The 16,587-nt window shown below is 35.9% G+C and overlaps 1 protein-coding gene across 1 annotated transcript in view; it reads right to left on the minus strand.

Annotated features, from left to right (window-relative positions):
- Positions 1-226: 226 nt before the first annotated feature.
- LOC136830795 (E3 ubiquitin-protein ligase AMFR-like) overlaps positions 227-16,587 on the minus strand; it is a 36,467-nt gene continuing 20,106 nt past the window's right edge. Inside the window, exons 6-10 of the mRNA XM_067090755.1 lie at positions 15,965-16,151; positions 15,370-15,657; positions 13,587-13,730; positions 11,535-11,725; positions 227-8,274 (exon numbers count right to left, since the gene is read on the minus strand). Of these exons, the coding sequence (XP_066946856.1) occupies positions 8,058-8,274; positions 11,535-11,725; positions 13,587-13,730; positions 15,370-15,657; positions 15,965-16,151 (1,027 nt within the window). The 3' untranslated portion in view covers positions 227-8,057. The remainder of the gene's footprint in view (positions 8,275-11,534; positions 11,726-13,586; positions 13,731-15,369; positions 15,658-15,964; positions 16,152-16,587) is intronic.

The raw sequence follows: 16,587 nt of genomic DNA on the forward strand, positions 1-16,587 counted from the left end.
AAATTATTTGAATAAAATCAGTTAATGAGGACTCTACACTTTAGCACGGTAGACCCAAAGGCTTTTTTTAATCAAAGGGTAAAAACTGGAGTATGGCAAAGTTAAAGCAGCTCAAAAGATGGAAAAGCAAAGCAACTTTGGCCTAAGAGCAAAGAGCACTTAGTACTGCCTCAAAGCTTCATTGCATAACCACTTGAAGGGGGTTCAAGTGAAGAATAGAAGAGCATACAAATACACTTTTATTTACATAGCAAATACAAAGAGAACATAATTCTTGCAAATGTCTCCACAAAAGAAAAAATGCCTATAGGAGTTAATGATCATTGGTTAAAACATAGTCAAGTTCCAGCTAGGGATATAATGTTTATATAAAGTAGTAAAAAAAAAAAAAAGCATGGTACAATAACAATACTGTATATAAAAGATTAATGGCAATAGGATGTTCTATTGGAATGGGGAAACTGTTAGGGTACCACTCCCTAAAACTGAAACTGGTATGCTTTCCCAGCAAGACTGACTACTGCAGTGGCACAAGACCAAACCATAACTATGTCTATGGAGACCTATCCTCAATATCACATACACAGTACAATCATGTGCGTTATTTATACCTACTGATAAGTTTCTTTTTCATTATGCTATCTAAGTTCCATACTCCTGAAAACAGTACAATTCAGGAATCTACATCACACTTTTCTTAAAGCATATTTAAAATGTCTCTAAATCACTGTTTACAAGTTCTTGAAAAAATCATATGGGTAAGAAATTGGAAAATTTTAAGGAACAATGATGACTTTAATGTCCTAATTAACAAGTCATGGATGAATTCCTCTTCAAAGCTATTAGTAAGTTTAAATGCCTGCTGAAAATTGTAGCAATAGTAGAGAATTAAAAACGTGAAAATTTATTCTTAATATTAAGACTCATATAGTCGTCACTCATCATATTAAAAAAAATGAAGTCCAGCTCAAGTATGATCAAGGGGAAAATGCAGTTAATGTGATGGCAATGATAGATAGAAAATAAAAAGTATTATAACAGGTCTAAAGAGACAAATTGGGGTTTAGAGAATCATAATAAAACAACATGCTCAAATTGCATGACATTCCACAATAGGAATGCTCATCATCATCACACAATGGGAGAGAATGCAATACAGCACAAAAATAATTTTCATTACAAAAGAGAAAGATTAAAAATATGAAGTGAATGATAAACATACTGTACACATTCAAATATGTTACAGTACTGTACATGCTAAACACCCTCAGCATTTCGGGTATACCCAAGTGAATAAATGTATTATTTACACAACAGCTTTACAAAAGCTCCTGCAGAAGACTTCACAACATAATAAAAACATTACTTTGCATAACATATGCAAAAGAAAATAAGAAAAACAGTATCTCCCACACAAATGCCTTTTGTATAATTAGATAATCAAGTTTTACCAAACTCAAAACCCTTGACTGCTCAGCCTGAAAAGCCATCAAAAATGACTGGTAAGTGAAAAAATAAAAGTATGGCCATCAAGAAAGCAACTTCCTACATGCAACTACTAAGTACCTGGAAGATCTGTTCGACACCTTAACCTTCAAACCTTGAGAGCTCAAGGTTGAAATTTCTAGCAGCCCACAATATGAACAATAAAATGGGAATGCCATCAAGATAAAATTCTCTTATAGTACTGTAACCCTTTGAGATTCTGTGGGGGCCACAAAGCTGGTGGCAAATTACACTGATTAACAAACACATATTTCTCTTTTAAAGTTTGTTGTAAGTTTTTCATGGCATAATGCTGGCAATGGTGTCATTTTGAAGCCAACAAAATCAAGCCTTGAAAAGACCAGCTGAAGTTCGAAAAAATTATCCACAGCCATTTACAGGGAGCAAATGTCAAGGGTTGCCATTTGAATGACTGCAAATAATATGATCAGAATCTCACAGGGTTAAAATATGAATTTAACATATTGACCTCAAGTCACTGAAATGATGAAATGTGCACCAAGCACACACACACAACAAATTCATGATTTCTGCTTGACACAGTTATCTTGTTCCATGTTCAAGATCAACTGATATCTAATTTTCTTGTAGATACACTAAGTTATTCTTCATAACTCCAAAGTACTTCCATTCTCATCGCCAAATATGTAAAATTTGAAATAATTTTCATGTTCATTGTGCATAACACACTTTTACTCATGCCTTAATGCCATACAGTGAGTGCTGATTACCTGATTAAAACCAACATCTGCACTTGACCAAGTTCCTGGGCTATTGGCTGCCACATACATCACCACACATATCATACAAAACAATACTGCTTAAGCTGTAAAAATTTCCTGCTTTCACTATTCTGGTAGCAATTTAAAATCCTACGCATTTAGATAAAACTATAGTTATTTTCCTGTCAGCTACTTTTGCCAGGCTAGATTTATCAATGCCCTAATAACTAATGGCAATCCACTCTTACTTCGTTCCTATAACACCGTACAAATACCAGAAGAGAACAATTTGGCCACTTGTGTTTTTTCTTTTTTAAAATGGTCAAACCTTTTAATCATTAAGAGATTTGAAAACCATGAACTAACTAATCTACACATTGCTTTACTCAGCGTAAATAAATTATCAATATGAAAAAACTGGTTTATGCATTGTTAAAACAATCAATGCTTTATCTTAATTTTGCTTACTCTCATCACCATTCAATAACAAACCAATGATGATGATAATTAAAACAAAGACATGTGCTAAGAGACTTTATAGCAATGGTTCAAAATAGTTACGTTCCATATATAAAAACCCTCTTACTTTACTTGTGCCATTACACATAAAGTGTAAAACAGAGCACAAGGCTCCCATTCAAAAACAAATGAAGTGATTGCACTGGGTGAGCCCTCCCCACCAACAAAAGGGCTCTTTTGTCTAAGCTGCCATACTTATCACTTTCTGTTTAGGATAGAGAGACTGGTGTCCATATCATAGACAGAATTATTCTTACTGTAAACTGCTACTTTCAGAGAAAGCAATACAATAAGAACTGCAGCCCACTCCAAATGAAAATAAGGTCTTGTGTACATCCTCCATACCTAGGCAGAGATAGAGCACTTCTGCTCCCTGGCAGACACACTAAACAACGAAACAGGAGCTGAGACAACAGTAAGAAAAAGTAGCTGTAACATGGATGAAATGGAGATAGCCAGACTACTGGTAAATAAAAATATCCCGTTAGTAGAGAGAGAAAAGTCTTGCATCAGGTACGTATGGCCTGTACTGCTCTAAGCAGCAGAAACATGGACACTGACGAGGAAAATGGAGGAATTTTGAAGTGTGACCACAGAAAGCTGAGATTCACAACCATAATACAGTGGGAGAGACTCTCTTAAATTATTTTTACTCAATGATCTGGTCACACTTTTCAATTATAATACGAATGAAGTCTACTGGAGTGATGTGTTACCAAGAGACCGAAAGAAAAAACTGAGCTCTCAAAGATCAAGATGGTTTTGAAACTTGTTGAGAAGGGGTGCAGAACTATTGATCAAAAGAGCCATAGATACAGATACAGCAGCAGCAGGGCAAAGACCTGTAGGAAGACCCAGGAAAAAAGAGGACAAGTGAAAACGTAGGTCTGATAAAGAGTTGAATCAGAAAGACAGAAGAGGAAGGAGAGAACTCTTCATTCTATAACGGGAAAGTTGCTGTAAAAATGTTTATGATAACCACATTAAGAAGGAATGAGGTCAGTGATCAATAAAATAGTTCCAGCCTACTTCTACTGACAGTCCTGAATTTGCTCTTGCTGGGCTTCAGCATAACCCAATGAAACTGGACTCTGGGATCAAACCCTGCAATTAAAGGTTGTCAAAGATTTCTTGAACTCACTTGCTACTCCTGATGTTACTGGAAAGCATGAACTCTCTTGATTATACCACCAGTATTAGCGAATTACCTCTTGGAGAGCATCCTAGTCAAATAATGAACACTCTCACCCAGTTCTGCCCAAGCCTCTTTGGTCATAAATGGAACTTACTGTTTAAAAAGAAAACAAACAGCCAAGTGCCCAATATCTCCAACTTTTAAGTCCAAAAAGATTAAATAATTGCTGGAGTCGGTCTTCCTCATCTTATAAAACCTGGCCCAAATTGCCCCAGATGAAGAAATGCATTCTGAGCCTGGAGCATTCTTACCTTTCTGGAAAAATATATTCAAGATTGCCAATCTTGAGAAAAGCTCACAAAGTTACCACATGGCTTCATCCAATACCACAAAATGCAAATGCAATCATAGCACTATTTGAGAATCCATTGCTTGCTGTAGGTCTTGGTAATGCTAGCATTACAAAAAGAGCAAAATGCAATTCCAAAAACACTTTCTAGCAACAAAACTCAACAGAGACAAATTTAAGTAGGGAATTTAGCTGGGGTTATAAACAGATAACATTTTACCCCACGCTACTGAAATTAAGTTCACCTTACTTTTCAAAGACAATCAATAAATAAGATTGTTTTACAAAAACACAGGGAATACTGGAATAAAAAGCAAGACAGTGACAGGAAGAAAGCGTGGGGGTGACTGGTTACACTTCTTTGCAGTACCAAAACTGTGCAATGTAGCATCATGAGGACTACTCTTGTGGCAGAAGGGCTAACCCACTATAATCAGTGTTTTTCTTATTTCTAAATAGAAATTCAATACTATTCTTTACCACTAACAAAACATTATGTTAAAAATATAACGTGGTTTGTTTGCTTAATGGACACAAATATGCACAAAAATTTCAATTAAAACTATTACATCAACTCTGTAAAACAATCAAGATGAGAGATTACATTACAAATAAAAAAAAACATACTGTGTACTACAGTATACTAATAATGGATAGTAAAAATGCCTCCTTTTCAAGGTAATATAGTACTTTTAAGCACATACATATTTTGATTCCAAAAGTTAAGTGAATGTACAATCTTGGACATATATAACTATAAAGTACAATGTGCACTACTAAAATTCAAGGCCAACTGTCCTGAATACTCAAAGTACCTAGAGAAAAACCCATCTAACAATGGATTACCATGGTGAGTAAAACCACCACAATTCACATTAGTCAGTATTCAAGAATGGTCTTTAAAGTCATCAAGTATCATTTCCTTTCAAACAATGCTGAGGATGGAAATATTCTTTTTCCTAGAACTTTTAATCAATACAAATAAATGAGTTCATGAAAAAATTACCTTTACTTTTAAACCAACAATAAAGCACTACCCAAAAGAACAAAAAGAAATGCAGTTCACTTCCAGACACCACAGAACTTCACGTACCACATGCAAATGGTTGGAAAAACCAATAATTTCCACTTGTATAATGAGATAAAGACTGAAACGGAAAAAAAATATACACTAAATACAAGACGAGAAGTGCCAAAGCACCTTTAATCCCAAGTTTTGAAGTGCTACTTGACAAGAAGAGAACAGAAGTAAAAATATGGGTGTGAAAGAGGTGGGAACAGCAAAGAGGTAGCTCGTTTTTAAAATAATGTTCAAAAGCCCACATAATAAAAAGATTAGGAGGACAATGGTGAAACACACCCTTCTGAGGAGCTACACCAGTTGCATTAATACAGTTACCACTGCAGAAGAACTTTGGATTCAGATAAAAATAAAAGCAAAAGAGCTTTCACAACAGGCGAGTAAAACATTCTGAAAAAAGAAAAAAAACTCATTACTCTAAAAATTACATTAGAGCCTTTATGCCATTTAGCCATCTGTACTGGAAATCAACATGTGCTTCGTTTCAGAATTTTTCTCCTAGTTACATTACCATTATAAATTCCTATGGGAGATAGGAGTGTAAGCCTGTGTGTTTCAAAAGTCACCTCAATGTCAGAAAAACGTACTGAAACTGTCTTGGGTACACACTCATGCAAAAGGTCTGACACAATTCACGTAAGCAAAATACAAAATCAAGACTAATGATGTGTCAGAAGGAAAGTCTTTTTTTATATATATAGAAGAAATACAAACATATGAATGAAAACAAGAGAAAACAAATTTTCAGGAGAATCACAGTTTGTAGCAACTGCCCTGTTATGACGGCAAGAATGCATTTGTTTGCATTATTTCGGATGGCCATAATGAGAATGTTACAATGATGTTTCATCCGTGGTGATATCCATTAAAAAAATCCACCTGATGCAAGGCAGGAATAAAATGTTAGTGCCTTTCAAATCAACCTCAACACAAAAAAGTAGAAATAGAAACCCTCAATAATATAAGGGTCCTTTAAGGTCATTCTGAGTAAATTACATTTCAAGACAAATTTGCAAGCAAAAACCTTCCAAATACAGGGTATATTTACTTACCATCATCTCACAATGTCTTGTTAATAAATGTTTTCACAACAATGCAGGTTTTAAAATAAAGATACATATTTCTTTTCTGTAGAGATCTGAATGTTAAACATGAATTATATTAATAACAATAAAATACATTCATAAGGTGACACAATGAGACAACACTTTCAGTAGTCTCTGTCACCCATGGGCTAAAAAATAAAAATACAGGACATACAAACAATGAAGAACATATTCAAATTGCAACATTGTGCATATTTCTTATTTATTACTCATTAAATTTTAGGGAATAATCAACTTGATTCATTTCATACCACAGGTTGTGATGTGATACACTGTCACAACAAGGTGGCTTATCCTATACCAAAACAAAAATCACACTTGAATACTAGGAAAGGGATTACCCTCTTGGTAATCCTAAAAGAAGTAGGAACAACAAAAGCATCAGACCCATTAGAATTCTTCTTTGTCAAATACTAATGGGCAACTATGACACAACAAAAATTTTTTTCACTTCAGAAAAAGTAAGGGAATAGTTATCAATACGAAAGAAGTTTTCAAATTAGTAACGAGCCATAAAATTTCTATAAAAAATATAAGAACATTACCACAGCACATTCTAGGGTCTATCTCACAGTGAGACATAGGGCTCATACCCTCAAAACTATTACGATAAAACACAGCAAATCCAGCACCACCGTAAAACAAAAGAGAGTGAGTCGAACATACCAAACTTCCAACCATCTGATGCCTTACATTTAAGGAATAAGCTTCTTGAAGTGTGAACTTGTATACTGATCTCCAACCAAAACTTAATTTTCTGAAAGATAAAGCAACTTATATTTGTCTATACGTACTGATAAAAAATTCTGGCAACACCCAAGCCAAGGTACTGCTTTAATACTTACAACTAAAGCATGTGGCAATGAAAGTAATGAAAATAACTGAAAAATCTAGTCATGAACACAAGAAAAATCACTGCAAGTGTTTAGAGCAACAGAATCACAAAACTTTAACTGGACAAAAAATACCGGTAATTCAATAGTAACCAAAAAATAAATGATCTGGATAAAAATATACCTATGTACAGATATCTCTTAAAAGCAGAATCAACTTGGGGTAAATCATCAAAATGAAAAGTTTGTGCACTTTAATTAACTCTGTGTGCAATCCAATTATTCCACTGAATTAGAACGATTAAAATGACTGGAACGAAAAACTTGATCCATGTTCCAATCACTTATACTGGTGCCTTTTTTTGTGAATTACATTTTTTTGGCAGTACAGTGACAGCAAAAAATGCTGCCTATTAGTAATTCTCAATTAATGGATAAAATCAGTATATTTACGAAGACTCTCAAGTCAATTTCTGGTTCCTCTACATGACGAAACTCTATTAGATAATTAAGAACCCTATAATCTGTAGTCTAAAAAACTAAAACTAGCCCTTCTTAAGCCATTAAGCAAATGTGCGCTAACTTGCAGATGCTGAAATACACTTTGTTCTATATTATCTTCTTAAACTCTGTTATTTTTCTTTGAGTAATATATTTATAAAACAAAACAAAAACTATCACCTTTCCAATGACATTAGCATAAGCTTAGATGGAGAAGCACAAAAAGTGAATCACTTTTTCAAAAGCAATATATGAACTCTTCAAAATGTTCAAAAATCAAGTGCAAAATTGATTTATTTAGGTAACTACTCATTTTCTGAGACTGCCACAGTCTCCAATGATGTTCCATCACCCAAAGATTCCTTTGCTTCTTCACACTCATCAGGCTTAACTTTGGTGACAAATCGTCGACGTGCTATTGACAGAAGTGCGGTTTTCCTTTGTGCTAGCATCTGCTCTCTTTCACGAGGTGACTTGCTGAATCTTCCCCCTACGCCTGACAGCCCAACTCCACAACCACTCCTGTCAATAAAAAATCTTTTAGAAAAAACCATGGCGCTTTATCAGACTGCATTCTACTCTGAAAACAGAAATCAAGAAAAATACTGAACTAACAAAAACTAAATTTTTTTCAATGAAAGCCCATCACTCTCATACAGCCCAAATTTGTAGTCTGAATGGCTCTGATTGTGCAGTCTTTTATCTGATAAACAGGTGAGTGGTATCCACATGCATCACACTCACCTTCAAGAAGTCATTAAACACTTGCCTCCTTTTTTGTGTCATTTGGATATGTGGCTGTGAGATATAATTATGTCCTGTGGACCCATGCCGTCACTGGTCTAAGAGTCCAACTAAAAATGGAGAAATGGTGGCCTGGCTAGAGTACAGAGCCTTAAATTCAAATACTTCTGGTTGAAGTACAGTCGTCCCTTGTCTGTCGTAGGGGTTAGGTTCTAGAAGCCCCAGCAATACGCAAAAATCCGTGAAGTAGTGACCTTATAAAGTAAACTCCTCAGATTTGGCGGGGATGCGCACTGCACCCGCTCCCCGCAAATAGCCAAAACTCCGAATACTTAAAACCCTAAAAACACTTTAGAACTGCCTATTTTGATAGTTTAAAATAAAAACCCTCCAAAATGCTTACACCTGAGTATTTTAATAACACAGATTTATCACAAAAGTGCATTTAGTCATGAAAATGATGTGAAAATAAGAGCAATTAGTGAATATTTCTCAGTAAAAATACATACCGCGAATGGGCGAATTTTCCACGAATAATGGGTAGGAATGTTCCAGAGAGAAATCCGCAAATACGTGAATCAGCGAATCATGAGACTAAGAATATGGGAGGTTTACTGTATTCACATTATTATTTACTGTATATGTATATAGGAAGTTTTATAAACCCTCCCCACACTCTTATAACCCTTTCCCACACTGTTATAAACACTTCCTATGCACTTAAACACCTTCTATACTCTTGAACCTATGTAATAGTTCACAAAACAGACCATCAACAGTGATAAAAATTCTCTTTTGTATGTAGAACATGTTACAATGATTTACTAATTTTCATATACTAATATTAATGTAAACATCTTAATATGTTATTTCACTTACAGAATCCATTTAGTATACTGAACTACTATTTTGATCTGTTATCACTGTAATATGCATAAAAAAAAAAAATTGTCCCATATTTCTAATGTTTATGTTCTGAGAATCAGTTGACTTAAGCTGCTCATTACTACCAAACAAATTAGGAAAATAATTTTTTAGTTGCTAAAGGAAACGAATTTATTAATGGAATTATTTTTAATTTTGTGCATAAAAGTTTATGAAACACTAACTCATGTTTCATTAAGAGAGAGAGAGAGAGAGAGAGAGAGAGAGAGAGAGAGAGAGAGAGAGAGAGAGAGAGAGAGAGAGAGAAACTGGTGTTTACTACATATAAACGAAGTCTCAGCACAATAGCTTGGGACGGGGCTAAGTCTTGACAAGCTGGGGATGAGAGAATATACAGTAACCTAGAGTTGCCATGTGATGAAGCCTTGATTTTAAATATTTTTACAGTGATTAGAGATGAAACATCAACAGTGATAAAATATTTTCTTGTGTACTATTATATGTGTGATTATCATAGGGTTAACTACAGTACTAAACTTGTACTGAAGCATGGTTCAGTAAATCAGAGAAAGAAAAAAATATGGCAACACGAACCTACGGTACAAAATGTTAAAGATGTAGACGCAATGTTTTTTTATACATATATTACGATAATAATAGATCAATATAGTTTATTCTGTAAGTGAAATAGTTTTATTTAAATTTTTTTTTCACTAAAAGACTGTTTTGAACTGGGGTGTTTACGTACATTGGTAAGCTGTTTTGTGATTTTGTTGAATTTTAATTTAGCATTCTATATATTTTTTGCTGTTTGCATTAATATTAATATTTGAACATTAGTAAATAATTTCTTTATCACAAAAAAGTATTTAGTCATGCAAATAAAAATTTTAAGCTAGAAAATGCTTATTTTACCACAATAATAATAATAAATAATCGCAAAACCCTGCGATACAGCGAAAAATCTGTGATACAAATTTAGATATATTTAATTAAAAAATCTGTGATGTAGTGAGACCACGATGAGTGAACCGCAATATGGCGAGGGAAGACTATAACTGCTGACACCAACTGAAGTAAGACCAAGACTTTGGCTGAGAAGCAGATTTGAAAGACAATGAAACAGACAAGGACAGAGAACCCTAAAGATAGCAGCTTTGGTAGCAGTAGAAGTAAACTTCACCAACCCATGGACTAAACCCTCTGGGAGTAAGTTAGGCTCCAAAGAACCACAAAACCATAGAGCCTAGAGTCTGGCACTAGACAGACCTGAAAGGTCTTAAAATGGCCCATCCCTCTCCGTCATTATCACATTCACCAGCAGATCAACTGTAATTAATGTCAAGAGCAGAACTTCATCAGAGGGAAAGGCTGAAATGAAGGGTCAGGGCCACATGCTCCACAGAAAGTGACATGTCACCACTGAAAACCCTTTCTTGCCGAGTCAACAGGGACACACTTTTCCTGCTGAATTGGCTACAAGGTAAGAATACATTTGTATGTGGAGAGTGGTGGCCCTCCATAATAAAAGGAGACCAGCTGATGGGTTATTGTTCATCAGAAAAGAACTCACCCCAAAGAGAATCCACTCCAAGTTCAGAAGTAAGATCAACTTCCTGCAGAAACATTTGAAGGTGTTCTACTCCTGAGGGGAAAGTGTGACTGGCTAAGGTTTATCACGTCTGTCGCTATCATGTGTTTCCTGGACTGGGAGTCACAGTCCTGTATCTTGTCGTATCTCCTTAACCTCTGGTTTATTAAGTAGAACAAATGATGGGAACCCATAGGTCTGGGGAAATTTTACTCTAGGTATTGAGGCTAATTACAATTCCTGGGTTTGACATGAAAAACTCTTACTTACCAGATCTCTAGTGATCTCTTCACCCTTCTTTCAATTATTATCCTACTTTACTCAAAATATTGTCACTGCTTCAGCATAGCATCTCCTTTTATAGAACAGACTAGTACTCAACCTAAACTGAGTAGGGTACTGTTACCATAAAATGTAAAAAAAAATTGTAAAAGGTCACATTTCTCTATGAAGCTTAATGCTAATAAAAAATGTACCTATGGGCAACCATGAAACATCAAAATGCTTACATGAGGCATCTTAATGTATTCTAGGCTATAAATAACAAAGCAATCTAATTTACCCTTCAGACTCGGTGTCACTGGATTCTTCTGAAACACCAGACTGACTATCAAGAAAGAGAGGCTTCAGGGACATGCTTGATGGCGGTATCACTGGAGCATCAACAAAATTTTCCTCTTCGTCTTTGGAATCATCATCTTCTTTCAGTAGGTTCTGGCTATCTTCTTCAAGGTTGATGCCAAACAAGGAGCTGAAAAATGGTAAATGAGTAGCGTATAATACAACAATATAGTCAAAGTTTTCCATGTAGCCAACTGGATGTCTGTTTATCTTCAGTTTAAACTTATGATTAGAGTCTCTCCTTTCAGTAGAAAAGCAAAGCAACATACTGTACAGTATACATAATGATTAAGTCCCTCTTGAACTGTAACCTCATGTACCTAACTTGCATAACAACGAGAAAACAAGGAAACAAGAGGAAGCAAAATGACTGGGGTCTTAAAAGGAAGTATAAGATAGACCTGCTCTTGAGAGATTATAATTGGGGAAACAATCTAAAATATAAATTAAGAATTCCAGATTGTTCACACTAAAATGTTAGATTCAGCAGACTATGAGGTGCAACCAGGCTACAATGGAAGGCAGGGTGAATGATTCTCGCTGGTAAAGGTAAATAGAACGGTGGTTGACAAAGTTCCCATAGGATATAGGGGTCACCGTTGGGCATACCTGTGACTGTGATATATTCTCAACATCAAAAAATACCCACAGGGTATGAACGAAGTAAAAGCTGACTGGAAATGGGTACTCATAATGAGGGGAAGTGAATTCATAGCATAAAATGACCCAGAAACCATCATTGGAAATAGGAATGAAGCAGATGTTATGCTGTCAACAACACTGCATTCAAAGTAATTTAATAAAAACTTGAGCCGCATTCATAGAGAGGAGTGAAGCTATAAGCATAAGGAGAGAGTCTGTACTCGTAAGACGCATTAGCAGTGAGTAGAGACTAGGAATAACATAAACATGCACACACATACACACACACACACCACCTCCTTCAATCCAAGGACTGGGGAGGAAAGGCCATCAAAGCTGAGAGTATGGAGAGAGTTTAAACAGAGGATGGGATGTTTCAATAACATATTGATTAGGCTATCGCCTAATCCATGCATGACCCAAATCAAGATTAGAGATAAAAAAAACAAACAAATATGTCCCCCTGGCGTGTAATGGAGAGATCTCATATATCAAACAAAAATGATCCGACACAATAAATGGGTAACAAATTCTCAGACATAGCGCATCAACTGATACATGTCAATCTTTACAGAGAATCCATACAGCTACATGGCATTTCTTCCATTTCCACAGCCTATAAATCCAAAAATATGTTGTACAGATTTTTAGTCTTTGTTCAAAATATAATATGAGAAATTCATTTCTTTTAGTCTTTGTTCAAAATTTAATATGAGCAATTCATTTCTGAAACAATACAGGAATAGAAGTAGAGATTTGTTCAGTAAACAAACAACATAATGCTAGTTTTCATAAAATCTTCCTCAACTACAAGTATGCAATGAGAGTTTGAGTGCAGTTTTGTAGTGTTACCAAATTGTTAAGAACTAAATTGTTATGAGAAAAAACACCGTTATATGTTATGGCAGTAAATGATTCAAGTACTTCTCAAATCAATTTTGTTGTCATTTATTTCTCAAAAGATTTTTTGAAGAATTTATGGATATTTACAGGGGTGATACAGATAGGCACCAGAAGGAGTTGCCCTGTATATAGGCAACTTGGCACACAGTCAGAATAGCTTATGATACGTACAGTTTTCGAAATAAAGAAATGCATGTAGCTATATATATTTCATGTAGCTTTACAAATAACTTTACATCAATGCTTATCTCCTTTTAATTATTTTGCTTAATAAACAGCTTCCTCTCTGGAACTTTTTGCAGTGATTGAAATTTTGGCAAAGAATTCAAAGCCTGTCCAAGTCAGCAGCAGTTATGGACCGAACATATTACACCTAAACCTATCACTATTTGACTGATGGTTCTGAGAGCATAAGTGTAAGAAAGAGAAAAAAATCAAGATTCGTACCTGAACTATCATGAGTTGAAAACATGGGTGGTGGATTAACCATTCGTTGCTCTAAAATATTATCAATTGTTAGTTCAAGAGAATGTGTGTGCCGGAGATCTTCTAAAATATGAGCATATAATACATCTGGGAACATCTGTTGTACCTGCAAAATGGAAAAACCAAATGAAATAAATTTTCTTTCATGCATATAAAAGTAAAAGACAGCACTACACTTTGATTAGCCAATAAATTACTTTTGGCACTATTCCTTAGAGTAACAGTGAAAAAATTTTATTATAACAATTTACAAATAACTCTAGATACAAATTTTTCGAATTATCTGTTTTTTCCCAGGTATAAAAACTGGAGCCTTTCGCATAGGAGTATTCCCCAGGGAAACCTCAGAGCTACAGTACCCTTACAAGGGGTGATAAAAGTTAAAACGGCAGCTAAAACCTGGTCAATATTAACTGATGGGTTCAGATTATAGCTTTACCACCACACACCAACAATATCCCCCTTCTTGAAAAGTTGAGTGGAGAGAGTCTCAGCTTCTAAGACGAAGCTCTAAGATAAGAAGATTGATTATGTAGCATACCTGCTTGTGTGCATCATCATTCCAAGAGAAGCCAAAATAGAAGGGGTAGGAGGTGGCAAGTCAAGCAAAACCCTTGGATCTCACCTGGGAAGAGACCAGTATGCACACGTCAGGCCTTTATTTGTGGAGTCTACAGCATACTCTGGCTTGCCATCAGAAGGGAGTTAAAAAAAGTTAAGTATACCTTAGTTTAACCATACCACTGAGCTGATTAACAGCTCTCCTAGGGCTGGCCCGAAGGATTAGACTTATTTTACGTGGCTAAGAACCAACTGGTTACCTAGCAACGGGACCTACAGCTTATTGTGGAATCCAAGCCACATTATACCGAAAATGAATTTCTATCACCAGAAGCCAATTCCTCTAATTCTTCATTGGCCGTCGTGGAGAATTGATCGTGAGGCCCAGCAGGAGTGCTAGCCGAGAACGTGCCAACCCGCCCAGTGAGGAACGTGAGAGGGAGGTATCCTGTCAACCACCTTCCTGCAAATAACCCCCTTAGACCAAATCAGAGGTGCATGCATGGAGAGAGCACAGAGAAGTTTGGAGGTTTGGGGAGGAAGGAACTGAAAGGATTCGGTGGTATCAAAGGGCAGGTATTCTGTCCTAACAACACTGGTGAACGCTGTTTAGCCTTACTCTTATTCTTCCCTAACCTTTTCCACTAAGAAGGGGACTAACCTAATACTCAGCAAGTCAAGACTGTACGTCCTACGCAGAATGAACAAAATCTGTGGGAATCCAGACACAAAAGGACATGAAGCAACCACATGCTCACTCACATCCTTAACATTTCCACTGTTCACTTTTTAGACACATCCATGATACAAACCACAGTAATTCACCATACATAAAGTAAAAATGATATTTTCATAATAAAATTAAGTTTCATATATACTTATCAAGTAATTACATAGCTAAGGTTTCTGCTCGTGTGGCAGCCTCTTATAAAATTCGCAGTAGCACTTCTATTGGTATGTGAGATGGGTTCCCCCACTCACCCATCTACCACCACTTGACTACTAGGTTACCATGTTTCAACAACCAATTCCAGTCTGCCACTGAGGAATACTCCCACATAAAAGGCAATGATTAGTATTCCTATGGGAACAAATATAACTTCAATAAAAAGCTGATACCAGTTTCATGTCTGAATGTCTTGGACCTTGGAGCTTAATCTGAACAGAAGAGCTTCGTACTCTACCTGTCTGGCTAAGTTATCAAGTTGAGAAGTAGATGCTGGCTGGGAATTCGCTTGATGATGGCGGGGTAGTTGTGTGTGATTCTGCTCAACGCTAAAACTTGGCAGCCAAGATACATATCTCCAGCCAGCAGTACCTGGAGAACCTTCAGGAGCTGCCGGAGAAGGAAATGTACCTCCATTACCCCCGTGAGATACATCGCCTCTATTTTCATCCCTCAAGAGTGGATTTTCCTCTCCCGAGGGCAAAAGGCCTTCCAAGATGGAACTGGGTAAAGAGGGAGCATCGTTCTGAAAATTAAATAAATCCATCAAATTATTTCAGTCAGACAATTCACAAAGTAAATAAATCATACATCTGAAATATCTATAATGTATAGCAAGGCTTCAAGCAGACATCTAAAAACTACACTAAGTAAAAAACAAAAGCTTTTACGTATTTATTACTTCCAAATCATAACAGAAATAAAGTTAATTCCATTGACATAATTTACAAGCAATAATGTGCATCAGTTCCACTGCTATTAGCACAGAATATCAGATTACTTATCAAAAAATCCCAGAACATTACAAATAAAACCCTGGTGCACACACTAACCTGTTCTGGTTTATGTAACTTATGTCTACAAGTTGGACATGACGGGTCTTGATGCAACCAGGCTAACAAACAAGATGCATGGAAAAGGTGAGAGCATGGAAGACGGCGACCGCTCTCTAAGTGTTCCCAGCAAATTGCACAGGTGTTTTCTTCAGACAGTATTTCTACTCCACTTATCTCTGGATACCTAAGTAATTAGTGAAAAAAATAGAATCTTTTTTACTGGTACCTTATTAGCAGTTTAATACTTGAGGAGCAATAAACATTTTAATTTATTATCTGCTGCAAGTAAAGTACTCCCTCACATACCAAAATAACACCAAAGTTCTGTGGCAGGAAACTTCTTTCTACTTAGAATCCTGCAACCTGCTTCTGGACTGCATTTACAGTCCAAAATGCATTAAACATCACATGACTCTGGGATCTTGAACAATGCCTTGACAAGACAGGCCAACAAAGGGTTGGAATAATGAGAAGCCATTAATTCAACAAATCATGTGACGAGAATGATATTCAATGTAACTGAATATGTATGCAAATAATGCGGGACTATAGTACATACATATACTATATGCTACCATTACAGGGTTTCAGGATGTGAAAAAATTGTATACTGTGAACTT

This window comes from Macrobrachium rosenbergii, chromosome 1 (genome assembly GCF_040412425.1).
Source record: "Macrobrachium rosenbergii isolate ZJJX-2024 chromosome 1, ASM4041242v1, whole genome shotgun sequence".
NCBI lineage: Eukaryota > Metazoa > Arthropoda > Malacostraca > Decapoda > Palaemonidae > Macrobrachium > Macrobrachium rosenbergii.